The 26504-nt window shown below is 56.9% G+C and overlaps 4 protein-coding genes and 1 long non-coding RNA gene across 25 annotated transcripts; 3 read left to right on the top strand and 2 right to left on the bottom strand.

Annotated features, from left to right (window-relative positions):
- The first annotated feature begins 226 nt into the window (after nucleotides 1-226).
- Nucleotides 227-6643, top strand: CA11 (carbonic anhydrase 11 (inactive)). Of its 2 annotated transcripts, XM_086353427.1 has the most exons (9): nucleotides 227-1060; nucleotides 1148-1222; nucleotides 1988-2130; nucleotides 3927-4112; nucleotides 4689-4784; nucleotides 4931-5003; nucleotides 5127-5281; nucleotides 5552-5717; nucleotides 6515-6643. In XM_086353427.1, the coding sequence occupies exons 1-9, from the start codon at nucleotides 994-996 to the stop codon at nucleotides 6538-6540; spliced, it is 987 nt and encodes a 328-aa protein (XP_086209553.1). In that variant the 5' UTR covers nucleotides 227-993; the 3' UTR covers nucleotides 6541-6643. The 2 variants fall into 2 exon arrangements, with proteins under 2 accessions (XP_086209553.1, XP_086209554.1); XM_086353428.1 differs by lacking the exon at nucleotides 3927-4112 and having other exon boundaries at nucleotides 494-1060.
- LOC147354179 (uncharacterized) lies at nucleotides 3403-6111 on the bottom strand. Its single transcript, XR_015146241.1, has 2 exons — nucleotides 5889-6111; nucleotides 3403-3847 (listed from the first exon to the last, which is right to left on the bottom strand). It is a non-coding gene; the product is annotated as an uncharacterized LOC147354179 (long non-coding RNA).
- A 629-nt stretch (nucleotides 6644-7272) lies between the features above and the next one.
- DBP (D-box binding PAR bZIP transcription factor) lies at nucleotides 7273-13818 on the top strand. 2 transcript variants are annotated; one of them, XM_086353417.1, is made up of 4 exons: nucleotides 7273-7795; nucleotides 8652-9062; nucleotides 10559-10770; nucleotides 13345-13818. In XM_086353417.1, the coding sequence occupies exons 1-4, from the start codon at nucleotides 7657-7659 to the stop codon at nucleotides 13558-13560; spliced, it is 978 nt and encodes a 325-aa protein (XP_086209543.1). In that variant the 5' UTR covers nucleotides 7273-7656; the 3' UTR covers nucleotides 13561-13818. The 2 variants fall into 2 exon arrangements, with proteins under 2 accessions (XP_086209543.1, XP_086209542.1); XM_086353416.1 differs by having other exon boundaries at nucleotides 7273-9062.
- Nucleotides 13819-13985: 167 nt separating this feature from the next.
- SPHK2 (sphingosine kinase 2) lies at nucleotides 13986-21924 on the bottom strand. Of its 19 annotated transcripts, none has more exons than XM_086353395.1 (7): nucleotides 21671-21924; nucleotides 20637-20813; nucleotides 17452-17920; nucleotides 16506-16655; nucleotides 16263-16357; nucleotides 16057-16172; nucleotides 13986-15666 (listed from the first exon to the last, which is right to left on the bottom strand). In XM_086353395.1, exons 2-7 carry the CDS (start codon nucleotides 20673-20675, stop codon nucleotides 14574-14576), a joined length of 1962 nt encoding a protein of 653 aa, XP_086209521.1. In that variant the 5' UTR covers nucleotides 20676-20813; nucleotides 21671-21924; the 3' UTR covers nucleotides 13986-14573. The 19 variants fall into 19 exon arrangements, with proteins under 19 accessions (XP_086209521.1, XP_086209523.1, XP_086209524.1 ...); XM_086353397.1 differs by having other exon boundaries at nucleotides 20637-20791; XM_086353398.1 differs by having other exon boundaries at nucleotides 21784-21924.
- A 233-nt stretch (nucleotides 21925-22157) lies between these two features.
- Nucleotides 22158-25926, top strand: RPL18 (ribosomal protein L18). The gene is made up of 7 exons (XM_086353429.1): nucleotides 22158-22200; nucleotides 23421-23507; nucleotides 23866-23973; nucleotides 24493-24591; nucleotides 25060-25183; nucleotides 25316-25385; nucleotides 25809-25926. Exons 1-7 carry the CDS (start codon nucleotides 22198-22200, stop codon nucleotides 25882-25884), a joined length of 567 nt encoding a protein of 188 aa, XP_086209555.1. The 5' UTR covers nucleotides 22158-22197; the 3' UTR covers nucleotides 25885-25926.
- Nucleotides 25927-26504: the final 578 nt, after the last annotated feature.

Genomic DNA, 26504 nt, shown 5'->3' with positions numbered 1-26504 from the left:
GAGTTAAGGGAGCCCCTGGCGGAGGCCCGAGTGATGCACTGGGCGGGGGGCTGCAGGCAGTGATGCAGGCTCCAATCTGGGTCCCCGTGAGCTGAGGGAACCCCTGATCCACTGGGGCCAGCGGCTCTGGGCGCAGAGACCTCGGGGACTCTCCCAGCTCCACCTTAAGCGCCCCCCCTTCCCTCTTCTGCGGAGGATGGAAACTGCCAGCTCTTGGGCCCCAGGTGTCCGGGCCACCCCCGCCCCCAAGGCCCCAGCGCATCTGGGAGCTGGGGATCAGCCCCCCAGTGACCCCTCCATCCTGCCTATTGGGCGCCCCTACTCCATCCACACCAGCCCGAAGAGGAGGGTTCTCTGCTATGAGAGCCCCCACCCCCACCCCCAAACAACGACAGAAAAATTAAATAACTGCAAGAGAGAGAAGAGAGGGAGGGGCAAGAGGGAGGAAGGGAGGAGGGAGACAGAGAAACAGAAGAGGCAGGAGAGGTGGGGAGGGAGAGAGGAGCTGGAGGCTGAGAGGGAGAGAGTGAGGAGGAGAAGAAGGGGAGAAGGGAGAAGGGAGAGGCAGGGACCGAGAAGGAAGGGAGGGAGGAGGAGGTGAGGGAAGCGGGATGGAGGGATGGAGTTAGGGAGCTTGGGAGAGCTTTTAATGAAAAGGGAGTGAAGAAGGGGAGTGTGCATCAGGAACCCAGAGGGAACCCAAGGGAGAAGGAGAAGGCAGAGAGAGGAGTAGGAAGATCGGGAGGTAGAGCGAGCCAGGAGGGCTCGGGAAAAGAGAGAAAGGGGAGGCAAAGCGAGGGAGGGGAGGAGAGACGGGAGAGGTGGGGGGTCTCAGTCCCCGGCTGCCTCCGTAACTGGGGAACTGGGACTCCCTGTAGGGAGGAGCGGAAGGCTGGAAGTCCTGGGAGGGGTTAGGGTTCCACAAAGAAGGGGAGAAGCTGAGAGAGGGCCGGCCGGGACATTGGGAAGGGGTCACCCCGAGGCCTCTTGGGGATGGGGGCTGCAGCTCGTCTGAGCGCCCCTCGGGCGTTGGTACTCTGGGCCGCACTGGGAGCGGCAGGTAAGGCCTGGGTTTTGGGGCAGGAGCCCCTGAGGGAGGGGTGGGGTGGGGCGCCACGGAGAGGGGTGCAGGCTGCTCTCTCCCCAGCTCACATCGGACCCGCACCTGACCCAGAGGACTGGTGGAGCTACAAGGATAATCTCCAGGGAAACTTCGTGCCAGGTGCAGCCGGGGCGGGGACTCTGGAGTCTGGGCTGCTGGGCGCTTTCTTCCTGAGACCCAGAAGTCCCCTCCTTCCCGCCCGCCCTCCCCACGCCCCAGACTCGAGAGTCCCGGCCCCTTCCTCCCTCTCTCAGGAGACCCAGCTTCTGAACCCGAGTGGCTCAGCATGGGACATTATATATGCGCATTTCAAGTAGTGAGTGGGAGTGACTGGAAGGTAAGAGAGTGTGGGGGAGGAAGAGTGTGTGTGTGTGTTTCCTGGGAAAGAGGCAGGTAGGTCCTGGCTCTTGCTGAGAACCAGAGGTTCAGTGGCCCCATTCCCTAGCCTCCTCCTGCCCTCTCTTGCAACTCCTTCTTCCTACTTCATTCATTATCCGGCTGTGGGACAAGGAGACTGAAAGAACTACAACTCCCATGACCTCTAGGGCAGGCAGGCAGTGAATGGGTTGTTTGGCAGTCCCGGGGGCCTGCTGGGAGTTGTAGTTTCTTCTCCCAATGACAATTTAAGGTAAGTTTGATCAGAGACTTGGAGGTGTTAGGGGGGTAAGGTGGGGGGGTCCTTAGGAAACGCCTCCAAAATTCTTCTAGGACCCGAGGATTCTGGATCCCAGCCCCCTCCTCCCTCAGAGCCAGGAGTCCAGATTCCCAGCCCTTCCTCTCTTGGGATCCAGGAATCCAGACGACAGCCTTCGTAGCGGGTCCCAGTCTAGGGATTCAGTCCTTATTTCTGACTTCCTTTTCTCCCTACCCCACCTCGGCTCCCAGGACCCCCTTTCTGGGGCCTGGTGAACGCAGCCTGGAGTCTCTGTGCCGTGGGGAAGCGTCAGAGCCCCGTGGATGTGGAGCTGAAGAGGGTCCTCTATGACCCCTTTCTGCCCCCTCTGAGACTCAGCACCGGGGGAGAGAAGGTAAGAACCCTGGTGGGAGGGGTTACCGAATCCACTGGGGCGGGGCCTGAGTGGGGATCAGGGGTGGAGCTTTGAGTTGAGAGGCTAGCCTTGGAGGAGGAGGTCTACTCCGTTGGGGGAAGGCTACTTAACACTCGCAAATGATCGGCTCCTAGTCTTCCCCTCTCTTAGAAGCAATGGTAAAACAGACCGTCTCCTGGGCGAGGCACTGTTTTCAAACTTGATGAATCCTCTAATCTTCACAGCACCATGAAATAGGTGTTACTATTATCCTTATTTTATGGATGCAGAAACTGAGGCACAGAGAGGTTAAGTTACTTACCTGAGGTCACACAGCCAGAGAGTGCCAGGGCTGGGATTCAGACCTCGGCAGCGTGGTTCCAGAATCCACACTCTTGCCCGCTTTGCAATATTATTTCTTTGGCACTCCCCGGCCACCCAACCAAAAGTCTCAGAGCTTCCCCATCCCATTTCCTCCCGCATTTCCGTTTCCATCCGTTCCCTTTCTAGTTTTCCTGCTAAATAGCATTTGATTTGTTGTCCCTCCACTGGTCTCACCATCATCTTGCATTGGGATTGATGCAAAGATGCTATAGCATCTTTGCTGGCCTGCTTCTCTGCCTCCTGCAACCCATTCTCCATCCCACAGATAGATGTTTAAAAACACAAACTGGATCATACCACTCTCTCCTACTCAAAATCTTTCTGTTAGGATAAGTAATGACAGCATACACTTACACAGCACTTAGCCTGTGCCTGGTACTGTGCCAAATGTGTTATATCTATTCAATTATTTAAATAAAAACACAGAATACCCCATCATTGCCCACAAGGCTCTGCACCACCCGGCTCCCATCACCACACTATCCTTTGCTTACTGGGCTCTGGTCCCAGGCTTCTTCACTGTTATTAAAATAGGCCACCTCAGGGCCTTTGCACGGACTATTCCCCCTTCTGGAATACCCTTCTCCTTGCTCCTTGCAAATAACCCCTCCTTATCTTTCAGGTCACCATTCAAATGTTACTTCCTCTTGGAAGCCATTCCTGACACCCCATCCCTACTCCATTCTCTGGGTTTCCTTTTTTTTTTTTTGGCATGCTACTTGCAACTTCTTAGTTCCCCAAGCAGGGATTGACACCCAGGCCCCTGCATTGGGAGCACAGTAGTCCTAACCACTGGACTGCCAGAGAATTCCCTGGGTTTTCCATTTATTAGAACTCCCAGTGCTCCTCAGTGTGGGCATAGGATGTAATTAATTAAGCATTTACTTATATGATTCAGTATTTATTGTTTCTCCTTAATTTGAACAGAAGCTCCATGAGCCCCAGAGTTTTTGTCTACTTGCTCATGGCTCTCGCCCTGGCATCCATGGCACATACTGACAGCTCAATAAATACTTGTTAATTAAATTCACCACTATTGAGCACCTACCAAGGATCAGCCCAGATCCTGGAAAGACATTAGTGTTCAAACTATTCAGTTCAGTTCAGTTGCTCAGTCGCGTCAGACTCTTGTGACCCCATGGACTGTAGCACACCAGGCCTCCGTGTCCATCACCAACTCCCGGAGTTTACCCAAACTCATGTCCATTGAGTCGGTGATGCCATCCAACCATCTCATCCTCTGTTGTCCCCTTCTCCTCCCGCCTTCAGTCTTTCCCAGCATCAGGGTCTTTTCCAATGTTCAAACTATGCTGAATGATTAAATGGATATTGGCTGTGGGAAATGTATGAATGGAAAACAGTCAGGAAAAGATTTCTCTGCATTCCTATGACCACCTCCACCTCCCCCACAGCTCCGCGGAACTCTGTACAACACCGGTCGCCATGTCTCCTTCCTGCCTGCGCCCCGGCCTGTGGTTAATGTGTCTGGGGGTCCCCTCCTTTATAGCCACCGACTCAGTGAACTGAGGCTGCTTTTTGGAGCACGTGACGGAGCTGGCTCTGAACACCAGATCAACCATCAGGGTTTCTCTGCTGAGGTGATGGCCACTGACCTCTGACCCTTGACCTTCACTCTAAGTCAACCAAATTCTTCCCACTTCCTGCATGCATGCTCAAAGGCTCAATCATGTCTGACTCTTTGCAACCCCATGGACGGTAGCCCACCAGGCTCCTCTGTCCAAGGGATCCTCCCTGCAAGAATACCGGAGGGGGTTGCCATTTTCTCTTCCAGGGGATCTTCCCAACTCAGGGATCAAACTCACATCTCCTTCATTGGCAGGTGGATTCTTTACCACTAGGGCCACCTGGGAAGCCCTCCTCCCACCTCACCCTCCTCTTTTTCTTGTCCTTTAAAATTTTATTTATTTTTTAATTAAGGATAATTGCTTTACAGAATTTGGTTGTTTTCTGTGGAACATCAGCGTGAATCAGCCATAGTCACCCTCCTTTTCATGCCTCATCCCATCTTCCTCCATAGAATCCACAGCCCGCCCCCCCACTCCACCTCGTGAGCACTAATCCTTAACCTGACTTGGAACCCCAAAGTTGCTCCCATTGCCCATTCTGCCCTCCCCTTCTTCCGGGGGTCCCCACTCTCTGTGCTTCCCTCCTAGGTGCAGCTCATCCACTTCAACCAAGAACTCTATGGGAACCTCAGCGCCGCCACCCGGGGCCCCAATGGCCTGGCCATTCTCAGCCTTTTTGTCAATGTGAGCCCAGGGAGGGAGGGAAGGTCTGGACCTGGGGTCTGAGAAGAGGGAGCTAGGAGGCCCAGTCTCTGGGGTCCTAGGGGAGGAAGGGATTGGGGAGCTTGGATTTCTGGGTTCCTCTCTCCTCACTGCATACCTCCACACAGGTGGCTGGTAGCTCAAACCCGTTCCTCAGCCGCCTCCTTAACCGTGACACCATCACCCGCATCTCCTATAAGAGTAAATCCCTGGACACTGGGAGGGTGCGGGGGCGGGGGGGGGGAGGTGAATGGGGGGTGGCTTATGCACATAGGGGAGTTCAGCAGGGGCACCCCTCTTCACTCTGACCTGATATTCCTGCAGATGATGCCTACTTTCTTCAAGACCTGAGCCTGGAGCTCCTGTTCCCTGAGTCCTTTGGCTTCATCACCTATCAGGGCTCCCTCAGCACCCCACCCTGCTCGGAGACTGTTACCTGGATCCTCATTGACAGGGCCCTCAATATCACCTCTCTCCAGGTGACCCTGTCAGCCCAATTCCTCCCCCCCCCCCCTCCCTGCCACCCACCAACCCGTTCCTTGGCCTGGGTGTCCCCTTGCCTCACCTACCCTTCTACCCTCGCTTGACAGGGAACTGGAGGGGATTCGAGGGTCCGACCGCCCTGGGGATGTCGGGGGCGGGGCTGAGCAAGACTCGGCCCACCCGCCCCCAGGGGCGGGGCTTCCTGCCCGCTGCCTCCAGGGCCATTCTTTACTCACTCCCAGTTTCCCACCCCGTTTCCGTGGCAGATGCACTCCCTGAGACTTCTGAGCCAGAATCCTCCGTCCCAGATCTTCCAGAGCCTCAGCGGTAACGGCCGGCCCCTGCAGCCCTTGGCCCACAGGGCCTTGAGGGGCAACAGGGACCCCCGGCACCCCGAGAGGCGCTGCCGAGGCCCCAACTACCGCCTGCATGGTATGATGCAGTCTCCAACCCCTTCCACGTCTTGGTCTAATCCACCTATGTGTCTCCCCTTGATGTTTCAATATGATGCAGTCCAACCCCTCCCTTGCTGCTTCTGTGTGACCCAGCCTCCTGAACTCTCCCTCGCTCTTTCTCCCTTTGTGTCAAAATGGTACAGCCCACCTTCCTGTCCTAGACCATTGCAGGTCCGTGATTTGCAGTTCTTCACTGCTTGCAACTTGCAACTCGGTGTATAACCCGAGCCCCCTGGTTTCCTTGTGGTACGATCTTGTACTGGTCCATGGTTCTTATAACTACGGCTTTCCGAAATGGTACAGCCCAGATCCTTTCCCCTGTTTTCATGTGGTACAACCCTATACTGTTCCATAATCTGGCACGTCCCTTACTGAAAAAAAAAAAAAAAAACAACGTGGTACACTCCCCTTCTCCCTCTACTGCCTCCTCGTGGTTCAGTCCCTTGATCTAGTCCACCTCGCTGGCTTCTCAACATGGTACAGCCCAGACCTCCCCATGAATACCTTCACGTAGTTCAGCTTAATGCTGAAACTGGATGTCCCTATTCCACCCTCCTGCTGCCCCGCTATGGTTCAGCCCAGTGCCAGGCAACCTGGCCATTTTCCCCCAGCTTCTCAACCTGGTACATTCCGATTCCCCCCTTTGCAGCCTCCCTGTGGTAGAGCCCCGCTTGGCCCACACCCACCCGCCCCCTACCCGCCCCTTGCACGCCCTCTGCAAGGTCCATCCTATCTTGCCCTAAACTAACGTCCTCTACCCGTGTCATCTTACAGTGGATGGTGCCCCCCATGGTCGCTGAGACTCCCCATCGAGGACTGCGCCTGCCTTTCCCAAGCCTCCCCACAAGGGGAGGGGAGTTACCCCCAAAACAAAGCTATTAAAGGGACAGAATACTTCCTGTATCTCAGTGGTCTCATTCTAGGCACGGCGGGGAAACATTTGGGTACTAAAGAATAGTAGCCTTCTTCAAGAAACCATCTGCCTCTTCCTAAATCCCACTAGTCGGGTTTTTGGCTTCCGGGTTCCAGAAAGAGTTTCTTGGATGTGTGGCTCCTTTAAGCAGCGCTTCTCCCCTCCCACCCAATTACCCACCCTCCCAGGCAGGCAGCACGCGCAGAGCCATGTGCTTCCCCCTCCCGTCTGCCTCATTGGCCCGAAGTGGGTCACGGTCCCGCCCCCAGAGCCATCTCCCATTGGGTAAATGTAGGTCAGGGTCCCGCCTCCCTCCAAAAAGCAAGGTAATTTCACGCTCTGAGCCCCTCTCTCGCACTTCTGGACCTTGGCGGATCCCGGGGTCCCATTGGCTGTGCGTCTCGAGGGGTCAGGACGCGATTGGCCCGCGCTTTCAGCTGGAGGGAGGCACGGGGCTGGGGTGCAAGGCCAGAGTCGGGTGGGGGCCGAGAGGAGGGGTGCGCTCTGTGGCGTCGGGTGTTTTGGTTTGGCTTTTTTTTTTTTTTTTCCGCGAAAGAAGTTTGCTTTGGCCACGCCTCAAGGCAGCCGCCTCCCTCTGCCCTCTCCCCCGGCGGTCCGCGCACACCTCTCCGTGCAGATTGCAAAGCTCCTTCCTTGGGGAGAGCTGCAGATTTTGCAAGAGCCAGGCTCGCCCACCATATAGAAGGAGCGCCTTGTGTCCCCCTGAACTCTCAGTTGCAAAGAGCCGGCCGCCTGATTTGATCACCCCCTCACCCAGACTGTGTGCTCTTCTGGGACCCTCTTGAGTTGCACGTTTCTGCACCGAGGACTGCAAATCCCCGTCGCTCCTAGGATTTGCAGTATTCTGGATACTGGAGGCTTGCAAGCTACGCTCGCCCGCCTCTGGGCAGACACTTGCCCGAACCATCGGAGTGTGCCGCTGACTGGCAAGCCAGCTGTTCGCCTCTCCATGAATCCGTGAGCCTGCGGGCAGGTGCCGGCGATGGCGCGGCCTGTGAGCGAGAGGACCCCGGCCCCCCTGCTGCTGGGCGGCCCGACTGGAGCCCCCCCTGGTGGGGGAGCGCTGCTTGGGCTGCGAAGCCTTCTGCAGGGGACCAGCAAGCCCAAAGAGCCAACTAGCTGTGAGTTCTAGCCCCTGTCTCACCCAATTCAGACACCGTACTCCCTTAGGGACTCAAGTGCGGGGAGGGTCCCAGCTACCTTTTAAGTGCCAAGAGTCCATCCTCTTTAAATACCTAAAGTCCAACCTTTAAATACCCCGATACTTAGGTGTTTAGACCCCTATCTCCCAGGACCCAAAAGTACCGGCCCTCATGCCAGTCCACCCCGAGGACTCAAGACTCTAGGCCCAGCTCCGTCTTCCTTTTGGTTCCGAGCGCCTGGACCCCTGGGGTCCAGGGAGAAGGGAGGGGGTGTGTCGAAGACTCACACGGTTGTTACACGGGCTTGGGCGGGGCCTCCTGGGGTCACATGGCGTCTAGGGATGAGGAATGTGCCCCAGGAATAGAGCCCCTTCCTGCCCCCTTAAAGAGTGTGGAGGCGGGGAGAAGGGGGTACGGTGCGCTGGGTGTGGGGGTTGTAGATTACAGAGGAATTACAGAGTTGTCATTTTTTTCTCTCACCTGCCCAACCCTCCACCTACCTCTGAACTTCCGCTCCCCTTCCTGGGTCTCTGTCCCCGTCCCTCTTTGCATCCCTGTCCTCTGCTCTTTCTGAGTCTCCCCCGCTCTCCTGGTCCACCGTTCCCGTCTCTGTTCTTGCTTTCTGGGTCTCTCTCCCTCTCTGAGCCTCTATCTCCTCCTCCCTCTGGGTCCTTGCTCTCGTTGTCCCACCTCCTTTCTGTGTCCCCGCTCTCTGGATCTCTGCGGTGCGGGGATCTACCCCCTTGTTCCTCGCGTTTCTCTCCACTCGGAGTTGATTCTTCATCTCGATCTTCCTCTTCCTCCCCACCCTGCTCTCTCTTTCCCTGGCCTGCAGGTCTCCTGAAGGAAAAGGAGCGCAAGGCGTCCCCGCCAGCAGCAACAGTCCCCGGGCCGGGCCTGGAGACGGCGGGCCCGGCGGATGCTTCAGCTGGGGCGGTGGTGGGCGGCGGGTCCCCGAGGGGACGCCCGGGGGCTGCGCCCGGCCCGGGTTTGTTGGCGCCGCTACTGTGGGAGCGGACATTGCCGTTCGGCGACGTGGAGTACGTGGACCTGGACGCTTTCCTGCTGGAACACGGGCTTCCTCCCAGCCCGCCGCCCCCGGGCGGCCCGTCGCCAGCGCCCTCACCGGTGCGCACTCCCGCACCTTCCCCGAGGCCCGGCTCCTGCGGCTCGGCCTCCCCTCGCTCTTCGCCCGGGCACGCCCCCGCCCGGGCTGCCCTCGGGGCCGCCGGCGGCCACCGCGCAGGTGCGACTGCGGGGGCGAGGCTGGGCCCCGGTTGGGCGGGGCTTGGGCTCCAGAGGGCGGGGCTGTGCCACAAGGGTTTGGGACGGTGGGACTGAGGCTGCATCCCCGAAGTCCGTGACCTCTAATCCGGAGACGTCGAGGGAGGTGTCCAGATTTTGTGTTCCCTAATAGATCAGGAAACTGGGTCTCCCGGACCTATAGGAGATGAGGGACTTGGGACCCCAAGTTCCAGGAAGCCTGCCCAGTGGTGAGGTCGTGTGAACTTTTATGTGGGACGTGAGGACAAAGGGTCTGGATACTCGAGGAGTCGGGACTGAGATCCCAGAACACCGGAGTTATTTACCGGAGTTTATTCTGGACTGCGCCCTAGAATCTGGGCCCGGAATCGGTGCGACTGGGCTAGGCCGGAACTCCTAGGCCCTCTGCGAGCAAGAAAGACAAGGGCCGGCCACAGACGCACAGACGTGTTTCTCCAGGACAAAAGGGACTGGCGGTCCTGCTTCCTCGGTCCCCATAGTGGAGAGAGGGGGGCGCCCCGGATTCCGGGAGTCCTTCAGAAGGGATCGCCATCCTAGGTCTTTCATTGACTGGGGCAAGGACTGAGCTTTCTATATTCCTGCAAGAGGTGCCCTGGGGTCCCAGAATCTTGCTTATCCTAGTGGCGAGAATGTCTGGGACCTGAGAATGTAGAGGGGGGCCGTCCTCGAGTGTTCCCTAGAGAGCAGAGGGAGCAAGAGGAAAGGTGGGCACCCTGGGGTTGCCACGGGCGGACAGCGGGTCGGGAATTCCCGGACACACCTGATGCTGGCCCTGACCTCCCGGCAGGACTAAGGCCCTCCCCTTCCCAGCCGCACATTCCCGCGCCACGTGAGTCCTCCTCCCTGCTCCGTGCTTCGCGCACGCGCGATCACGAGAGAGAGGGCGGGACTGGAGAAACGTGAGGGCGCCCGTGGCGGCGGGGCTGGGGGTTGGGGCGGGAAGCAGGCGCCAGCACGTGACTCGGCCCTGAACCTGTGTCCTCAGTTGGCCCCGGCTGGCTCTCTCTTAAAGATACAGGCAGCCTTTACGCTTGAACCAACCTCATTATGCTTTCTCACTCTTCGGACTTAATAACTCTTAAGAATCTAACTTGAAGTGTCATCAGAACACTTTTCCCTGGGATCTAGGCTTTGGTCGGGGATTCAGTTAAGAAGGATAGGACTATAGGAAAGAAGCTAACTCTGAAGTCCTGAGGCTTTTAGAAGCAGTGATCCAGGTTCTTGTGCTACTTAGGGCAAGTCACATAGGATTGGGCCTTGGTTTTCCTGTGTGACAAGTGGGAGTTGGTTTCATGATTGCTAAGCATCTTTGTGGCTTAGGGAATCTTCATATTTTATATTAGGGAGGTTAATCCCTGGTGGGCTTTATGTTTGATCCCATAAGGACCTTCCTTGGTATCTGGGGAACCCCTTCCCCAAATAAATACGCCCTCAGGTGGCACATTCTGTTTCCCCAAGGCCTGACCTCTCGGGACACACCCAGCCCTGTGGACCCAGATACGGTGGAGGTGTTGATGACCTTTGAGCCTGACCCAGCAGATTTAGCCCTGTCCAGCATTCCCGGCCATGAGACCTTTGACCCTCGGAGACACCGATTCTCTGAAGAGGAACTCAAGCCCCAGCCAATCATGAAGAAGGCGAGGAAGATCCAGGTGCCAGAGGAGCAGAAGGTGAGCGTTGCTGGGTGTGGGACACAGGCTTGTGCATGCTGGCCCCACAGCCCAGGATGGCCCTCGCTTCACAGTCAGACCTGGGTTTCTCACCGGGATTAGCACTCATGTTCTTCCAGCCTACAGCCAAGGACCATGGGCAGCTGCACGGGGGGCGGAGTTTTGGGCTCGAGATTTGTGAAAAGGAAATCATTATGGGACTCAGACTCAGCCAGCCCTGCTGGGACTGGTTTTACAGGATTGGAGTTTCTCCTATCAATTGGACTCAAAACCCTCACTGTGGCAGGCCTCAGGGTCTACTAGTCACTACACTTGATAAGGATAGCATCCCTTCGGAATGGGGTATCAGCTTGTTTCTTCTGAGCAGCCAGCTTGGCCGGGGTTAGTCCTTTAATCTCTGGTTTGGGGCATCCTTCAGGGCAATAGGGCTTCCCTGGTGATTCAGACAGTAAAGAACCCACCTGCAGTACAGGAGACCCAGGTTTGATCCCTGGGTTGGGAATATTCCCCTGGAGAAGGGAATGGCTACCCCCTCCAGCATTCTTGCCTGGCAAATTCCATGGACAGAGGAGCCTAGTGGGCTACAGTCCATGGGGCCACAAAGTGTCGGACACAAGTGAGCGACTTTCACTTTTTCAGGGCAATTGCATCTGCCTAGGATGAAGGCTTTGCCAGCCCCTCTAGGCCTTGTTTTCTGGGCTCACTGGTGAGAGGCCTCAGGTTCTCATTTGCAGCCAGGGCCACATTCTGATTTGAGGTTTTGGGGGCAGTAACTGCATCTCTCTAGCACTTTGTCTTTGCCAGGCCTGGGGTCTTCCCTAACAAGGGGTGCCTGGGCCTGGTCTCACAGGACCTTGCCATGTCCTTGTGTAAGACACAACTACTTGAACCAGTGAGTGAGGGCGTGTGTGCATGCAAAGTCATTTCAGTCATGTCTAACTCTTTGCGACCCTATGGGCTGTAGCCCGCCAGCCTCCTCTGTCCATGGGATTCTCCAGGCAAGAATACTGGAGTGGGTTGCCATGCCCTCCTCCAGGGGATCTTCCTGACTCAGGGGTTGAACCCACGTCTCTTAGGTCTCCTGCATTGGCAAACACGTTTTTTATCACTAGCACCACCGGAGAAGCCCAGTGAGTACCGGCCTATAAATCAAATCTAGACCAGTGGTTTCTCCTGCCACAGGGCTCTATTGTTAGGAACTGGATTTGTCCTAGCAAGCAGGGACTAGGCTTTAATGGAATGAGGTTGGGCATCTTTCAGAGCTCTGGGTGGTCCTTGTTACTAAGGAGTGGTCCTCCCTCACAGCCAAATTCAAGGACTGCTGCTGCTAAGTTGCTTCAGTCGTGTCCGACTCTGTACAACCCTATAGACGGCAGCCCACCAGGCTCCCCCGTCCCTGGGATCCTCCAGGCAAGAATACTGGAGTGGGTTGCCATTTCCTTCTCCAGACTGGAGAATTCTAAACATGATGGTATGGGAAGGTCTCGGGACAGACCCTTTTGCATCCAGGGCCTGTTGGGAGGAGGCAACTCTCTGGCCTCTATGCAAAGCCAGTGGGTCAGAGGGACTTCCCTGGCAGTCCAGTGGTTAAGACACGGAGCTCCCAACACAGAGGGCACAGTTTTGGTTCCTGGTTGGGGAACTAAGATCCTGCATGCTGCACTGTGTGGCCAAAAACAAGACAGTAATCGAGCCAGTGCATCAGAGACTGGCTGTGGTCACTGGGACCACTTACACCTCACTTCCGGAGAAGGCAATGGCACCCCACTCCAGTACTCTTGCCTGGAAAATCCCATGGACAGGAGCCTGGTAGGCTGCAGTCCATGGGGTTGCTGAGGGTCGGACACGACTGAGCGACTTCACTTTCACTTTTCACTTTCACGCATTGGAGAAGGAAATGGCAACCCACTCCAGTGTTCTTGCCTGGAGAATCCCAGGGACGGGGGAGCCTCGTGGGCTGCCGTCTATGGGGTCGCACAGAGTTGGACACGACTGAAGCAACTTAACATACCTCACTTTTGTTTGCTGAGGAGGGATAAGATTGCCTTGGCAACCAGGTCAGAAGGGCCCAGGTCTGAGAGGTTTTTATGGGACACTAAACCCCATCACTAGGAAGCCGAGCAACCAGGATCTGAAAAGGTGATGTATAGGGCTTTTCACTAGGAGACACCCTCAGGCCCTGAAGGCCTTGTTGCTAGGGAACCAGTATCCTTAGCAAACGGGGAGCTAACTGCAGGCCTTTTGTCAAGTGAGAAGAGCTTGGGTCTGCTTTGCACAGTGGAGACTATAAAGCTCAGTTGCTTAAGGTAGGAGGCTATCTCCTGCCTTAGCTGTTGCTATGGGTCCACTTTGCTTAGCAACAAGGGCTCTAGAAGGCCAGACCCTTGGGTACCCATCCATCCACTGAGACCTAGTATCCTTTCGGCTCCACTGCTGGGCGAGAAGCAGCCCCCTGGGGGTGGTGGGGGCTCTTTTAGCTCTAGTCTGGTCCCAGAAGGCACAAGCAAAGCTGTTCCTCCCTTCTGTCGCTGGGGTTGGGTTCCTCTGGACCTCAGTGCTTTCCTGCCCACCCAGGACGAGAAATACTGGAGCCGACGGTACAAGAATAACGAGGCAGCCAAGCGGTCCCGCGACGCCCGGAGGCTCAAGGAGAACCAGATATCGGTGCGGGCGGCCTTCCTGGAGAAGGAGAACGCCCTGCTGCGGCAGGAGGTGGTGGCCGTGCGCCAGGAGCTGTCCCACTACCGCGCTGTGCTGTCCCGATACCAGGCCCAGCACGGTGCCCTGTGAGGCCTCCCCCACCCTCCAGGCGGAGCTCTCCTCCGCCTCGCTCAGACTTGTGCCCTGATACCCTCTTCCCTGCCCTGTGGCCCATGGGCCGGCCAACTGGGTGCCCCAGGGACGTGATGATGCAGATAAATACATTTATATTTTTAAGAAAAAGCGAGCCTCCCCGCTCCCTCACGGGGGCGGGGAAGGTCCTCAGTGTGCCCCCCATCCTCCCACCGCCTCCGTTAACACAATCCTGAATAAATCTTGAGAACCCCAGAGCCAGCTGTCGTGGGGGAGGAGGCAGCTCCCTCGCCCTAGTTAAAGGCCAGTGGGTCACGCTGGCTGCAGTCCATGGGCAGGTCTGGGCTTCAGTCCTTAAGGCAGGAGTGCCCAGAGATCCGATCCCTCCCAGGGGCTGCCGGATGGAGGAAGGGGCGAGGACCTGAGAGGAACGAAGCCACTGCCTTTATTGCATAGACCTTTTCAATTGCTTTGAAGATTGGGGCTGGGGGAACGCACAGAAGACAGGACACGAACTTCCCCACCCGGGGGTAGAGGAACATTAGTGCAAATCGGAGCGCCGGCCCGGGGAACCTGCCCCTCCCGGGCTGATTGGCCAACTTGGTGGAGGCACCGGAGTAGACGGGGCCAATTAGCTAAGGCCTCCCCGGCCCGTACATTCCAGGTCGAGTCATTGGACGACGCGTTAAGACAGGCTCCGCCCTCAGCCGACCCGGCTTTCTACAAGCCGGGCACGAGGACCTGGAGTGTACCCCGCCCTCATTGATCAGGCACTACCCTTGGGGCGAGCCCATTTCTCCGTGACCCTGCCGACCCCAAGCCCCTGGAGTTCGGGACACCCTCCAGCATCACCTCTGGTCCCCTAGGGTAGGGCGCAATCCTGAGTTGGGGCAGGGACTGGTGTGCGGCTTCCGGGCCAACTCCAGCAGCCTCGCCATGCCCCCTAGCTCGGGCTCCGCCCCTTTGGGAATGTAAGCCCCGCCCCTGGCGGGCCCCAAACTTGGTCGGCTTTAGGCTTCCCGCCCAGGGCAGCCTGGAGGACCCGTGAGCAATGTACCGAGGCCAGGATGCACCTGCGCCTGCAATGGCCCGTACTCCACCTGCTCCCCGTCCACCGTGAGCACGCCGCGGGGTGTGAGCGGCTCTAGGCGGAAGGCATGAGCTGCGGCGTAGCCCAGGTACGGACAGCCCAGGCTGAAGTGGGTACCACGCTCCATGGCCAGAAACATGCGCAGTAGCGCCGCCCGCGAGATGCCGCTGCGAACCCAGCACAGGTGCACCAGGCCGTCGTCAAAGCGCGCGTGGGGGGCCGCCACGAGGTCAGCCCCCAGGTGGCTGGGTAAGATGGCCAAAATAAGCACAAAGTCTCCCTCCATCGTCACCCAGCCTGGGGGTAGCGGAGTGCCTAGAGGAGGGAGCAGGTGATCAGGTGGTCCCCCAGCAGAGATGGATACTGGGGCACCAGGGGTGGGAGGTGGGAGCCCAGAGGATGCTGCCATTTCTGAGGCCCCCTCGCTGATGGGTGAGAGCTGAGCTGCCTTGGGGGTCCCCGGGGGTGAGGGCAGCAGTGGGTCCGGGGAGAGTGGGGCATCCCCAGCCCCACCCCAGTCCCCAGCCAGCTCTGGGCCCCCACCGTTGAGAGACAGGATGGGCAGGGGTTCAGGTGAGCCAGGGGAGGTCAGGGCAGGCTGAGGCAGGGGCAGGGGCAGGTCTGACACTGAGCGATGCAGGGGTGAGTGGGCCACGGGTGGGGCTGGGGCCGGGGCCAGGGTCAACTCTGACTTGGCCCTTGGCAGGCCATGGGCAGGGGCAGGCGAGGTGGGTTCCACAGTGGCAGGGAGGTAGGAGAAGCGGCCGCGGTAGGTGTGCAGCGTGGCAAGGCCCAGGACTGTGCCCAGCGTGAAGCGAGCACTGCCCAGGGCCCTGAAGCGCTCGCTCTGGATGTCCACATCTGACACGAAGCCCCAGGCCACAGACAGGAAAGAGAAACAGCGGGAGCCGGAGGCCAGAGTCACGGAGAGCAGGTCCAGCGGGTGGCTGCCACCCCGGCAGAGCAGTAAGGAGCAGTTGAGTAGCAGGTCAATGCCCAGGGCAGGCTCAAATCTTCACAATCAGACATGGACAGACACAGCAGGAAAGAGTAAACAGGGCTGGTGAGACACTCCGTGCCCAGACCAGCGGGGGAGGGGCGTGCACGGGACACGGACTGGCAGGGAAGCAAACAAGGTGGGGGCGGCGGGGAACCAGGCCTGGGCCCACACATAGCCATCTGGCCACCTCCAGGCGGGCTCCTCTTACTGGGCCAGGTTCCCTGTCAGTTCTTTCACTGCATAAACCTTCACTGCGTGCCTTTTGTGTGCCAGGCACAGTTCTATGCACTAGGGAGACTGCTTGGAACAAGGCAGGCAAAAATGTCGAGGGGTGGGGTGGCAGGGGAGGGCTGCAAAGCAGATGGACTAGGCCCCTTATCCCAGCAGGGCTCCTCCCACCTACCCCCCGTGCCGGTTCACGGCTCCTGCTAACGCATTGCCCGAGCCACAGGGGAGAATGCCCACGGGGGTCTTCACAGCCTCTTCCCAGTCGGGGCGTTGTAGGAGTCCATTCAGCACCTGGAGGGTGGGAGACCGGACACCCGGGTGTTGGTCCTGGCCCCCGCAGACCCCAGGGCTCAGGTTTGAGGAAGGGTGGTCCTGCCCTACCTCATACAGCAGCCCATCTCCCGAGACTGTGACGATGCCGTCCCATTCGCTCAGGTTCAGCCCCTGGACCAGCTCACGGGCATGGTTCTGTCGTTCTAACGTGGGGAACCAGAAGTGAGGCCGGCTCTTCCACAACCCCTGAACCCACCCCACACCCCCTCAACCCCACCCCAACCCCCAACCCCCGGACTCCCCCAACCCCCTAGCCCCCAGCTCCCACCTCCCTCCTGACACTGCCCTTACCTGTCTGGATCAGGTTGAAGGACAGCCCCGCTTCGGAGATCATGGGCAGCACATGGTTCTTACACCACTGCCAGGCCAGGCCCCGCCCCCCAAAGGGATTGACCAATAGGAGCAATCGGGGCGGCCTAGGCAGGAGGTCCGGGGTGATTTCTGCAGAGAGAGGGGAAGGAGTCTACAGAGGTCAGGGACCCAGGCCCCTCACCTCAGAAACAGTAACTGCAAATAGCCCCAGTGGAGCTCTGGTGGAAGGCTGGCATCAAAACCTGCAAGTCCAGCTTTTTCCTCCCAGGCCTCACCCGTTCAGGCCCAGGTGTACAGCCCCGTGCACCCACCACCCCCAGGTGAGGAGACAAAGGCAGCGCAGGGGAGTCTAATCCCAGTGCCCTTTGGACTCGAGGGAGGGAGGAAGGAGGAGAGCTGTTTCCACCTTCCACACCCCCAAACACCTGGGCCCCGGGTCAGGTTACTCCACTGTGGGAAGCGGTCAGGACCAAGGAAACCCACCACCTGGGGACCACGGAACCTTTACCTCCTTGTGCCATCTGAGTACCCTGGGTGGCGGTCTCTGCCCGAGAGCCTTCTTTGATCCCAACCCCGCCCCCCCAACCAGAGCTGGATGAGATGCCATCTCCAGGCCCAGGAACACGTCTCAGTTGGCTGCTCTCACCAGCCCAGGAGCCTCTGATTCATCTGTGGTCAGGACCCGGGGGGGAAGGGGAAGGGAACAGACTGAAATCTTGCAAGAGCAGCAAACATGACTTCTCTGCCTGTGATTTTGTTCCTTCTGTAGCCCATCCCTGTCTGTATATCACTCTTTCAGGACGAAGCCAGAGGGACACATCACACAGACAGACACACAGAAAAGGAGACACAGAGATGCCCACAGAGGGAGAGCCGCAGAGACACCGAGGTGGCCTTAGGACAGAGAGGCTGCCCAGTGCCTCACCCCCGTCCCCAGGCAGTGGCAGTCCACGGAGCAGACACGTGAGGGCAGTGGCCCAGCGCTGGGCCTCAGCGCGGTTCTCCTCGTAGGTGGCTGCCCCGTCGGCCCGGAAGGTGCGTGCAGCTCTGCGCCGGGCCCCGCGCCGGCCCCTGGGGTAGGTGTAGACGCAGAAGTAGGCTGCTGAGTCCAGGGGGCTTCGGCTCCGCAGGGTGCAGCAGCCTGAGACCTCGGTCAGCAGGACCAGGCCACCCCGGGGCCGGGCCTCGGGCTTTGGGCGCAACCGCTGTATGTGCAGGGCTTGTGGTGTGAGAGTGAGGGCGAAGCGTGGGCCGCGGTCTGGGTAGGAGCCAAACTCGCCATGCAGGAGTGGGGTGCTGGGGGCCAGTGGCGGTGGGGGGGCCATGGCCTTGACCCTGTCCAGGGCGCTTCTAGGCCGGTAGCCCCAGCTCCAGGTCAGCTCCTGCTCTGGCCTCTGTGGGAGAGGAAGGAGGGCAGGAGTCAGAGTCCAGGAGCCCTGTGGTGGGCAGAGGGGAGCACGGGCAGGGCCTGTGGACAGGAGGAGATAGTGAGGCGAGGGGTGCCAACAGGTAAGACGGAAGCACCAGAGGGAGACAGGCCCAGACAGAGTGTGGGAAGACTCTTGAGGACACGGGGCAGAGGCCAGGTGGACAAGAGGGCCAGCATCTGGCATGGTCCGTACCCAGGCACGCAAAGATTCATTCCTTTATTCCCCCAATAATCATTCAATACTACATGCCAATGGAGCTTCCCTGGTGGCTCAGCGGTAAAGGGTCCGCCTGTCAGTGCAGGAGACACAAGGGGTGTGGGTTCAATTCCTGGGTCAGGAAGATCCCCTGGAGTAGGAAATGGCAACCCACTCCAGTATTCTTGCCTGGAGAATTCCACAGACAGAGGAGCCTGGCGGGCTACAGTCCATGGGGTCACAGAGAGTCAGACACGACTGAGCGACTGAGCAGACACACATGCACACACTCAGACACAGAAGACAAGGGCTGAGAGCCAGAGAAACACTGAGAGGAGACAAACAGCTTCAGTGAGATGAAACCTAATACAATGAAAGATATTTAGAGAGCAAGGAAGAGTGTAGGGGCCCAGAGGTGCACCGAGGATCAGAAAGACAACAGTGAAGAGAAAGACACACAAGAGGCAGGAGATAGGGGGTGCAGTACCTGGAAAGACTGAGAAAGGGTGTGACATGGGGGAACTAAGGGGTTGGAGAGGGAGAGCCACATGTGGGAACCTGCAAGGGACAGAGGCCAAGAGGTGAACCTCAAGCACTGACCTGGGCGTCTGGCCGCCTGCTCTCCAGGGAGAGACTGGGAGCTGGGCCTGAGATCCCTCCCCCTGCCCTCTGCCCAGTTCCTGCCTCCTCCTTCCTGCTCACCTTTGTTCCCCACTGCCCCGCCCACCCAGTCACCTATCAGTTCTGCCCCTCACCTACCCCAGGCCCAGACCTGCCCCAGACACACCCCCATCTGTGGACTCACTCTTAGGAGTGACCTCTGTCTCCGACCCAGGGGGGTTCTTCAAGGTTCACGCATAAACTTGCATTGACCGCGCCCCCTCCCCTTACCTTAAATCAGTTTGCACGGAGCCCTAGATCTCCCCCAGTCCTTGGCCTGCGATTCTGTCCCTAGGTCCCCAGGCTGCTGGCCTGGTCTTCATCCATAGGTTCCCCCCAATCAATAAGCCTAAGTCTCTGTCTCCGGTTCCCTGGGTTCCGGGCCTTCGTCCCCACCCCATTTCCAGAACCCGGCTCCAGACCTGAGTTTTCATTCCTGGATCTCTCAGTCCTGGTTCTGGTTCTCCATCTCCACCCCACACCACTAGTACCCCTGTCTCGGGCCTGCGTATAGGTTCCTCTTGGTCCCTGAGTCCTCCTGACTTGGGCCCATGTCCCGGCCCCGGGCCCTCCTCACATGCCGGGTGGTCCTTCACACAGCCCCTCTAGTCATCGTCAACTGTCCGCCCCAGACCCAGGGGTGGGCGGGGGGGGGGAGGGTGTGCATCCGCTCAGCCAATGGCCGCGCGGCCGGCCTGAATTGCACCAATGAGAGCGTGCAGGGGCGTGACCAGTCGACTTGTGAGCTTTGCGCAAGGGCTTGCCGCGGAAGCGCTGGAGAACTGGGCGGGGTATCGCCTTTCGCGAGATCAGCCGCCATTATAGGTGAGGGCACAGGCGCAGCAGAGGCGGCTACACGGTCCTATGGCCAGCGCCACTGTCGCCATCTTTATTGAGGGCACGTGGGCCTGTCCCATTCTTTGAGTTTATGAAAGAGAAGGGGGCGTGGGGGAGGAGGTCTTTAACTGCAGATAGAGAATGATCTTAACACATCTAACAAAGAGCAGAGATATGCAAAAACAGTAAAAAAGCAGCAGAGGCAGAAACACACTTAGACATAGAGCAGAAAAGAGATATAAACAAACAAAGACAACAGAATTAAGAATGTGCAAGGTAAGGACATAAGAAAACCCAGAAAATGATGGACGCATAGAGAGATGGGGACAGACACTTTTGGAATGAAATCCAGGAAGGAGAGGCTCATTAATTCACAAACTGTTTACCTTGGGCAAAAACTGGGGACATCATGGCATAAATATTTGCCCAGTGAAACGGCAAGACAGGAAAGAGAATGGGAGAGACAGTATCTGAGAGAGATATGTATCTCGGTCAAAGGTGAGGGATGGAGAGAATGTTGGAGGCTGAGAGGAACTGAGACCAAGAGGCAGAAAGCAAACATGTTGACAAAGAGACATAGAGAGGCAAAGACATGAGGAAACTGAAAGAAATAAGGCAAGAATAATATCAGGTGATCTAGAAACAGAACTGTAGATAGAAAGACACATGCTGAAGGAGACAGGGACTGAGCTTGCTACAGAGAGATAAATGGAGGATGAAGTTCATTCACTGCAAAACAATGTACCTAGTGTTCAACTGAAAACAGCAACAGCACCAGATAATATGTGCCAAAGAATGACCCTGAGAGAGGGACAGACACCCAGTAAGATGGAGAGACCGAGAAACACAGTGTGTGTGCTTAGGGCTCCAGGAAAAAGAAAGATACAGTGATCAAAGAGGCTGAGACTCAAAGACACAGGGACACAGGGACAAGGAGAAGAAAAGTGTCCCGTGCTTTGGTTATCTTGACTTTCACATAGACCCTTACCTGGTCCTGCCGCTCCTCTGCTTCAAGGTTTCCATTCATCTGCTGGTCCTCCACTGTGTTACCATGTCAGCAAGACGCTGGGCCTGGTTCGGAGGCCATGGGTGGGTGGTATGGGCAAGGAGTCAGGGCTTACGGTGCAGGTTTGGTCTGTGGCTCTGTGAAGAAGTAAGTAGGAGCCTGAAGGGCAAAGTAAAGGAAGCCAAGCTATTATAGGAATACTACAGGCCCTGGAGGCAGGGCTTCCACAAGGAAGAAGTTTCATTACTTCCCCAACCAGCCCATCTGGTCCCATCCAGTAAAGTCAATAACAAGAATAGATACTAATTTTTAGCAAGCACTTATTATGAACCAAACATTGTCCTGAGCTTTTAAACTAATTTTTAAACGAAATGCTCCAAAACACTCTATGTGCCAGGCCTACTATCATCCTCCTTTTCCAGATAAAAAAAAGCAAGGCACTGAGAAGTTACACGACTTGCCCAAGGTCACGCCATTAGTAAGGATTAACAGCAAAGCCACGAACTGAATTAGTTTACAAACGATGTCACCATCTTTCTATGTCTCTGCTCCTCTCTGGATCTCCACCTTCCCTCTTTCTAGGTCTTCTCACTCTCCCGGGTCACCAATTCATCACCTCAGCTTTCTGTCCACTCCCCTTCTCGGTCTCCATTCCTCCTCCTCTTGGAATCTCTGTCTCCCTCTAAGGCTCCCCTCCCCTCTCTTTCAGGAGTCTTTTTTTACCCATCCCCTCTCTACACCCCATCCCCAAAGCCCGGGGGGCCTCAGCTTGCCTCCTCTACGCTCCAGAACCGTGCACATCCCTCAAACTGAAACACGCTGGACCACCTGAATCTTTCCCACTGGGAAAAGCAGCCTCCCGATGGCAGGGGCAAGTAGGGTTCAGGGAAGGGCCATCTAAGGGCAGAGGGAGAAGGTGAACCTAAAAACTGGAAATACGGGATGCCACAAACGAAGCTGCAGCAAGATGATCTTGGGTTACATCTCAAGTAAGACTTCCCGAGCTGCAGCCTCACCTGAGAGGTGCAGCCAGCAATAGGACAGAGGAGAGCCTCTTGAGGAAACGCCCAAAGCTTGAGGTCAGAGGTTTCCCGAGGTCCAGACTAGCCAGACAGCTCCGCCTCCTCACCTCTAACACTCGGCTCTCTGGGTCCTCCGGGAGCCACAGAGAGGCCGTCGGCGTCGGGCCAGAGCGTCACCGCGCGACGCCACTTACTAGCTCCGCGCGACATCTCTCTCGCTCCGAGAGCCTTTTCTTCCGGAAGACTATAAAGAACAGGGCGTGGATAGGGCTAGAGAGGCCCCCGACGTGCGGGTCCTTCCGTCCTTGGAGCAGCCCTTGGTTCCCTTTTAGATGCTCCTCCACTCAATTCCGGAAACGCCCATCTAGCTGGCCTTCTGATTCACCATAGAGAGGCGTGAGTCATAGTAGAGCGCCCCGTCGCCCAAGTGATGTCAAGTAGGCGCAATACGCTGAAGGCTTTCCCCGCCCATCGCGCATCTGCTTTCTCTTTCCGGACCTGGCTAAGGAGGAGGCGCCATCATGGTGAGCTAGCTTTGCGGCGTCCTGGGCTCGACCATCCGCTGCCATCCACTGCGGCCCCGGGCTGGGGACGTTCCAAAGGGAGGCAGGGGTTCACGGGTGTTCAAAGGAGGCGACTCCCGCGACGGGGAGCTGTTTTGGAAGCCCGAAGGCCAGGGGTGGGCTTCTTCAGTCTCCCACCCTTCCTGTACTCCTGTATTATATAGGTCCCATCGTAGATGACCAGATTGAGGGGCAAGAAGGTTAAGTAGTATGATCAGGGTCACAGTGCCAGTAAGTGGCGGAGCCAGGATTCGGGCCCAGGAACTGGTTCCACAGCTACTCTTGTCTGTGCGGCCCCTGTATTCTGTCACTCCCCAGCCTGGAAAGTTGGGTGCTGGTGGAAGGTGTCGTCAAGCGCCTGGTGCCCGTGTTTGGGGGCCAGGCGGGCTTCCGTTCGAGATTCAATTCCCTACCCTCTGCATTCCCTGCGACTGGAAAGCATTTATCTGTTAGTTGGAGACCCAGTAATTTTGTTTCAAAGATGTGAGTTGGGTAAAAAGTGCTCACAGAAAGTGCTCACCAAGGGTCTTTGCATACCTAAATGCTGGATGAATGAGAGCTATTAACAAGTCGTTCTTTACAATTCGTGACATAGTCTAAGAAGTTTGCAGGAGAGCAGGCAGAGGCTGTGGTGGAAATTGTGGGCCTCCTTCAGCATTCTTAGCACTAGAGTGGGAAAGGACCTGCTCAGGTTTCTGGAGTCAAGAAGATAATGCTTGAAAAGTCGTTTTAAGACTGGTTCTGTACAGAGGACTTGAAAAAAAGGCTCGTTGCTTTTATGATAACTTAAAGTCATCCTCGGTTTAAGTGTTTCTGATAACGCTCCACGTGTGGAAACAGGCGTTGAGAGGTTAAATGGTACTTACATTTTTGAAAAACATAGCTGCTAAAGAACTAAAAATTTGAGTTAATAGGGGTGCTATTAAGGTCATTGTGCTGAGCTGACAGCTTACTGTGTAAAATTAGCACTCTTTCCCTCTTTTTAAAAAAAAAAAGTGACTTGAGACCCAGGGAGTTTTAAGTGATTTTCCCAGATTGTTCTCAGTGTGAGTCTGGGGTTGGTTATCTCCAGAGACTGCGCCTTTAGCTGTTTCTCGCAGGTAAGGAATAACTGAAATTGTTTATGTGGAATCTGCCAAATGAGAGTTGGGTTCATGGTCTTCCTTCCTTCACCCCTTCAGGGAGTTGACATCCGCCACAACAAGGACCGAAAGGTTCGACGCAAGGAGCCCAAGAGCCAGGACATTTACCTGAGGCTGTTGGTCAAGGTGAGGTTGGGGCAGAGACCCCTCATCAAGACCACCCCAGAAACAGAACTTCCAGGGCCTCCATGCTGGTTTCGGTCACAGGCTCCCTGTAGGAGCCTGCAGCACAGGCACGAGTCTGCTGCTTTCCCAGAGCTGCTGGAGATTCCAGCGTTTTCAGTCTCTGGGCCTGTTCACAGCTGGGGGTGGTGTGGGGGGTTTCTGGGTCCCTGGCCGGGCAGGACTCGGCCAGCTCTCTCCCTAGGGCTCTGGGATGGGGGAAAGCCTCAATCATCTGTTTCCTCCTTTGTTAGAAAGCTGGGAGGGAGGGGGTGGGCTGGGCTGCCCTGGGTTCTCACTCTTCATTTTTCTTCCGCTCCAGCTGTATAGGTTCCTGGCCAGACGAACCAACTCCACCTTCAATCAGGTTGTCCTCAAGAGATTGTTCATGAGCCGCACCAACAGGCCACCGCTCTCTCTTTCCCGGATGGTGAGGGGCTGATACTGGGGCTTAGCCAACCTAGGGGAGCAACTGGGTCATGTCTGGAGCCCGACTTCGAGAGGAAGGGTGGGCTTGGAGCTCTCTGGTAGCAGCCTGGCTATTATGGCTTAACTTCATCCAGTGGTGGGTGCAGAACTCTGATCCCTCCGATGGAAGCTGTATAGTGGGAGTGCTGGACTGGCTTGGTCTCATTTTCTTCCTCACAATTGCGTAGGGGTGCAGTTTACAGTGTCTTTTATGAAATCTTCCTGAGGCTTGAAGTCTTAAAGCAAGCCCTCAAAAGCTTTCTGTAAGAGATCTGTTTGCACATTTTTTGGAGGTTTCTGCAGGCTGGACCTGAGATTAGGCTTGTTGTGGTAGTTAGAGAGGGGTGGCATGGGTGGGTTTAGCCCAAATGAGGCACAACTGTTGGCCCTTGGGATGCCTGGATTGGTGGGTGGATTTAAGCGCCGGAGGGAACTTGTTTAATGTGTATATCACTGCCCCCTTCCCCTGCGCCCATCCCAGATCCGGAAGATGAAGCTTCCTGGCCGGGAGGGCAAAACAGCTGTGGTCGTGGGGACTATAACCGATGATGTTCGTGTCCAGGAGGTGCCCAAACTGAAGGTGAGTTGGGAGGTGTGGCTCAGGAGCACGGTGTGTGGGTCACGCTGAGGTCCTTGTCCTGCTGTGGTGCCGTGAGGCTCATCTCGCCTCCGGGTGAGGCAGGCATGAAGCCTGAATTGCAGGGGGGTGGTGTTGATGGCGGGCATCCCTGGGCAAGCCCCTTCTGAGGCCCTGCTGATGGTGCTCGCTCTGCCACTTTGTTATCTCTGGACAGTTTTCCACAGTATCTCTGCTTCAGTTTTCTCACCTGTGTACTGGCTTAGGTTTGTGGTGTCAGGGGGGTTTCTAAATGTAAACTGGTAAGAATGGCTGCATTCTTAGGGCTCGGGCGTTTGGCTCCAGTAGTTGGTTATCAGGCAGAATAAGCAGCTGGAACTCCTGCTGGGTCTGGGCAGCGGACCGGAGGTCCCAGCAGCTCCTGGGTCGCCGTCCAGGGGGCTCTGACCTCGCCCGTCCTCTGTCCCCTAGGTGTGTGCTTTGCGAGTGAGCAGCCGCGCCCGGAGTCGCATCCTCAAGGCCGGGGGCAAGATCCTCACCTTCGACCAGCTGGCCCTGGACTCCCCCAAGGGCTGTGGCACTGTCCTCCTCTCTGGTGAGTGGCTCTAGGGGCCGGGCCATGGGGCTCCTGCAGCCTTTCCCTTTCTGGGTCTGGGAGGTCAGGGACAGCCCTCCCCCACACCCCAGCCCGGATCAGCCTGAGCCACCCCTTCCTCCCCTTCCCTAGGTCCTCGTAAGGGCCGAGAGGTGTACAGGCATTTCGGCAAGGCCCCAGGAACCCCGCATAGCCACACCAAGTGAGTATACCCTGCACGTCGGCCTCGCCATGCTTCCAGCTATTTCTGTCAGCCTAGAATCTCCGCTTTTCCTTCATGGCTCTGCTTAAAGCTCTGTTGTTTGGGTATTGAGCTTCCTGCCCAGCCAGCATCACTGGTGTGGGTTCTTCAGGGCCTGTCCCCCCTCGGGTGGGGCCTGCATCTTGTCCAGCTCTGGGGCGCCCTGGTTGACACCCCCAGGGCCTAGTGGAGGCCCTTCAGCCACTCCTGGCCATCTGGCTTCCTGCGCTGCCAGGCTTTCCTGCTGATCCTGCCTCAGTTGAGTGAGGCCCTCTGCTGGTGTCCCCGTGCTGCTCTGTTAGAGCAGATGTTTCTCAACTCCCAACTGGCTGGCAGGCCCCAGCAGCCCCTGACTCTCTACATGGGCCCCTTCTCTCCCTGCAGACCCTACGTCCGCTCCAAGGGCCGGAAGTTCGAGCGTGCCAGAGGCCGACGAGCCAGCCGTGGCTACAAAAACTAACCCGAGAGTCTACCGTGTTATTAAAAAGATTTTGGATGCTAACAGTCTTCTGTATATTATTGGGGAACGGAGTAGGGGGGAGGGAGAGGGTTGGAGCCCTCAAGGAGAAGCCCATCATTTTGGGCAGTGGATGCCATGCCCCTCTCTTTGCCAACAAAGATCTGTACGGTCAAAGCGTGGCTCAGATGGTAAAGAATCTGCTTACAAAGCGTGAGACCTGGGCTTGATTCCTGGGTCGGTAAAATCCCCTGGAGAAGGGAATGGCTACCCATTCCAGTATTCTTGCTTGGGAAATCCCATGGACAGGAGCCTGGCAGGCCACAGTCCATGGGCTTACAGAGTCAGATATGACTGAGTGGCTTTCATGGTTTTTACAGTAGTCATGTATGAATGTAGAGTTGGACCATGAAGGCTGAGTGCTGAAAAGAATTGATGGCTTTTGAATTGTGCTGGAGAAGACTCTTGAGAGTCTCTTGGACAGCAAGGAGATCAAACCAGTCACTCATAAAGGAAATCAGCCCTGAATATGCATTGGAAGGGCTGATGCTGAAGCTGAAACTCCAATATTTTGGCCACCTGATGTGAATGGCTGATTGGAAAAAACCCTGATGCTGGGAAAG

This window comes from Bos grunniens, chromosome 18, assembly GCF_055505025.1.
Source record: "Bos grunniens cultivar Pamir isolate PY7600 chromosome 18, Bosgru_T2T1.0, whole genome shotgun sequence".
NCBI classification, from domain to species: domain Eukaryota; kingdom Metazoa; phylum Chordata; class Mammalia; order Artiodactyla; family Bovidae; genus Bos; species Bos grunniens.
This window is presented reverse-complemented; position numbering and strand designations above follow the sequence as displayed.

Coding starts and splice junctions, on each gene's coding strand:
- CA11 (XM_086353427.1), top strand. CDS start 994: ATGGGGGCTGCAGCTCGTCTGAGCGCCCCTCGGGCGTTGGTACTCTGG. Junction 2,131..3,926: donor TCAGCACCGGGGGAGAGAAG/GTAAGAACCCTG, acceptor CCTCCCCCACAG/CTCCGCGGAACTCTGTACAA. Junction 5,282..5,551: donor TCAATATCACCTCTCTCCAG/GTGACCCTGTCA, acceptor TTTCCGTGGCAG/ATGCACTCCCTGAGACTTCT.
- DBP (XM_086353416.1), top strand. CDS start 8,165: ATGTGCCCCAGGAATAGAGCCCCTTCCTGCCCCCTTAAAGAGTGTGGA. Junction 9,063..10,558: donor CGCCGGCGGCCACCGCGCAG/GTGCGACTGCGG, acceptor TGTTTCCCCAAG/GCCTGACCTCTCGGGACACA. Junction 10,771..13,344: donor AGGTGCCAGAGGAGCAGAAG/GTGAGCGTTGCT, acceptor CTGCCCACCCAG/GACGAGAAATACTGGAGCCG.
- SPHK2 (XM_086353393.1), bottom strand. CDS start 18,701: ATGTGGCTCTCCCTCTCCAACCCCTTAGTTCCCCCATGTCACACCCTT. Junction 16,656..17,451: donor GCCACTGCCTGGGGACGGGG/GTGAGGCACTGG, acceptor CTCTCTCTGCAG/AAATCACCCCGGACCTCCTG. Junction 16,358..16,505: donor CTTCAACCTGATCCAGACAG/GTAAGGGCAGTG, acceptor TCCCCACGTTAG/AACGACAGAACCATGCCCGT.
- RPL18 (XM_086353429.1), top strand. Junction 23,508..23,865: donor ACCTGAGGCTGTTGGTCAAG/GTGAGGTTGGGG, acceptor CTTCCGCTCCAG/CTGTATAGGTTCCTGGCCAG. Junction 25,386..25,808: donor ACCCCGCATAGCCACACCAA/GTGAGTATACCC, acceptor CTCTCCCTGCAG/ACCCTACGTCCGCTCCAAGG.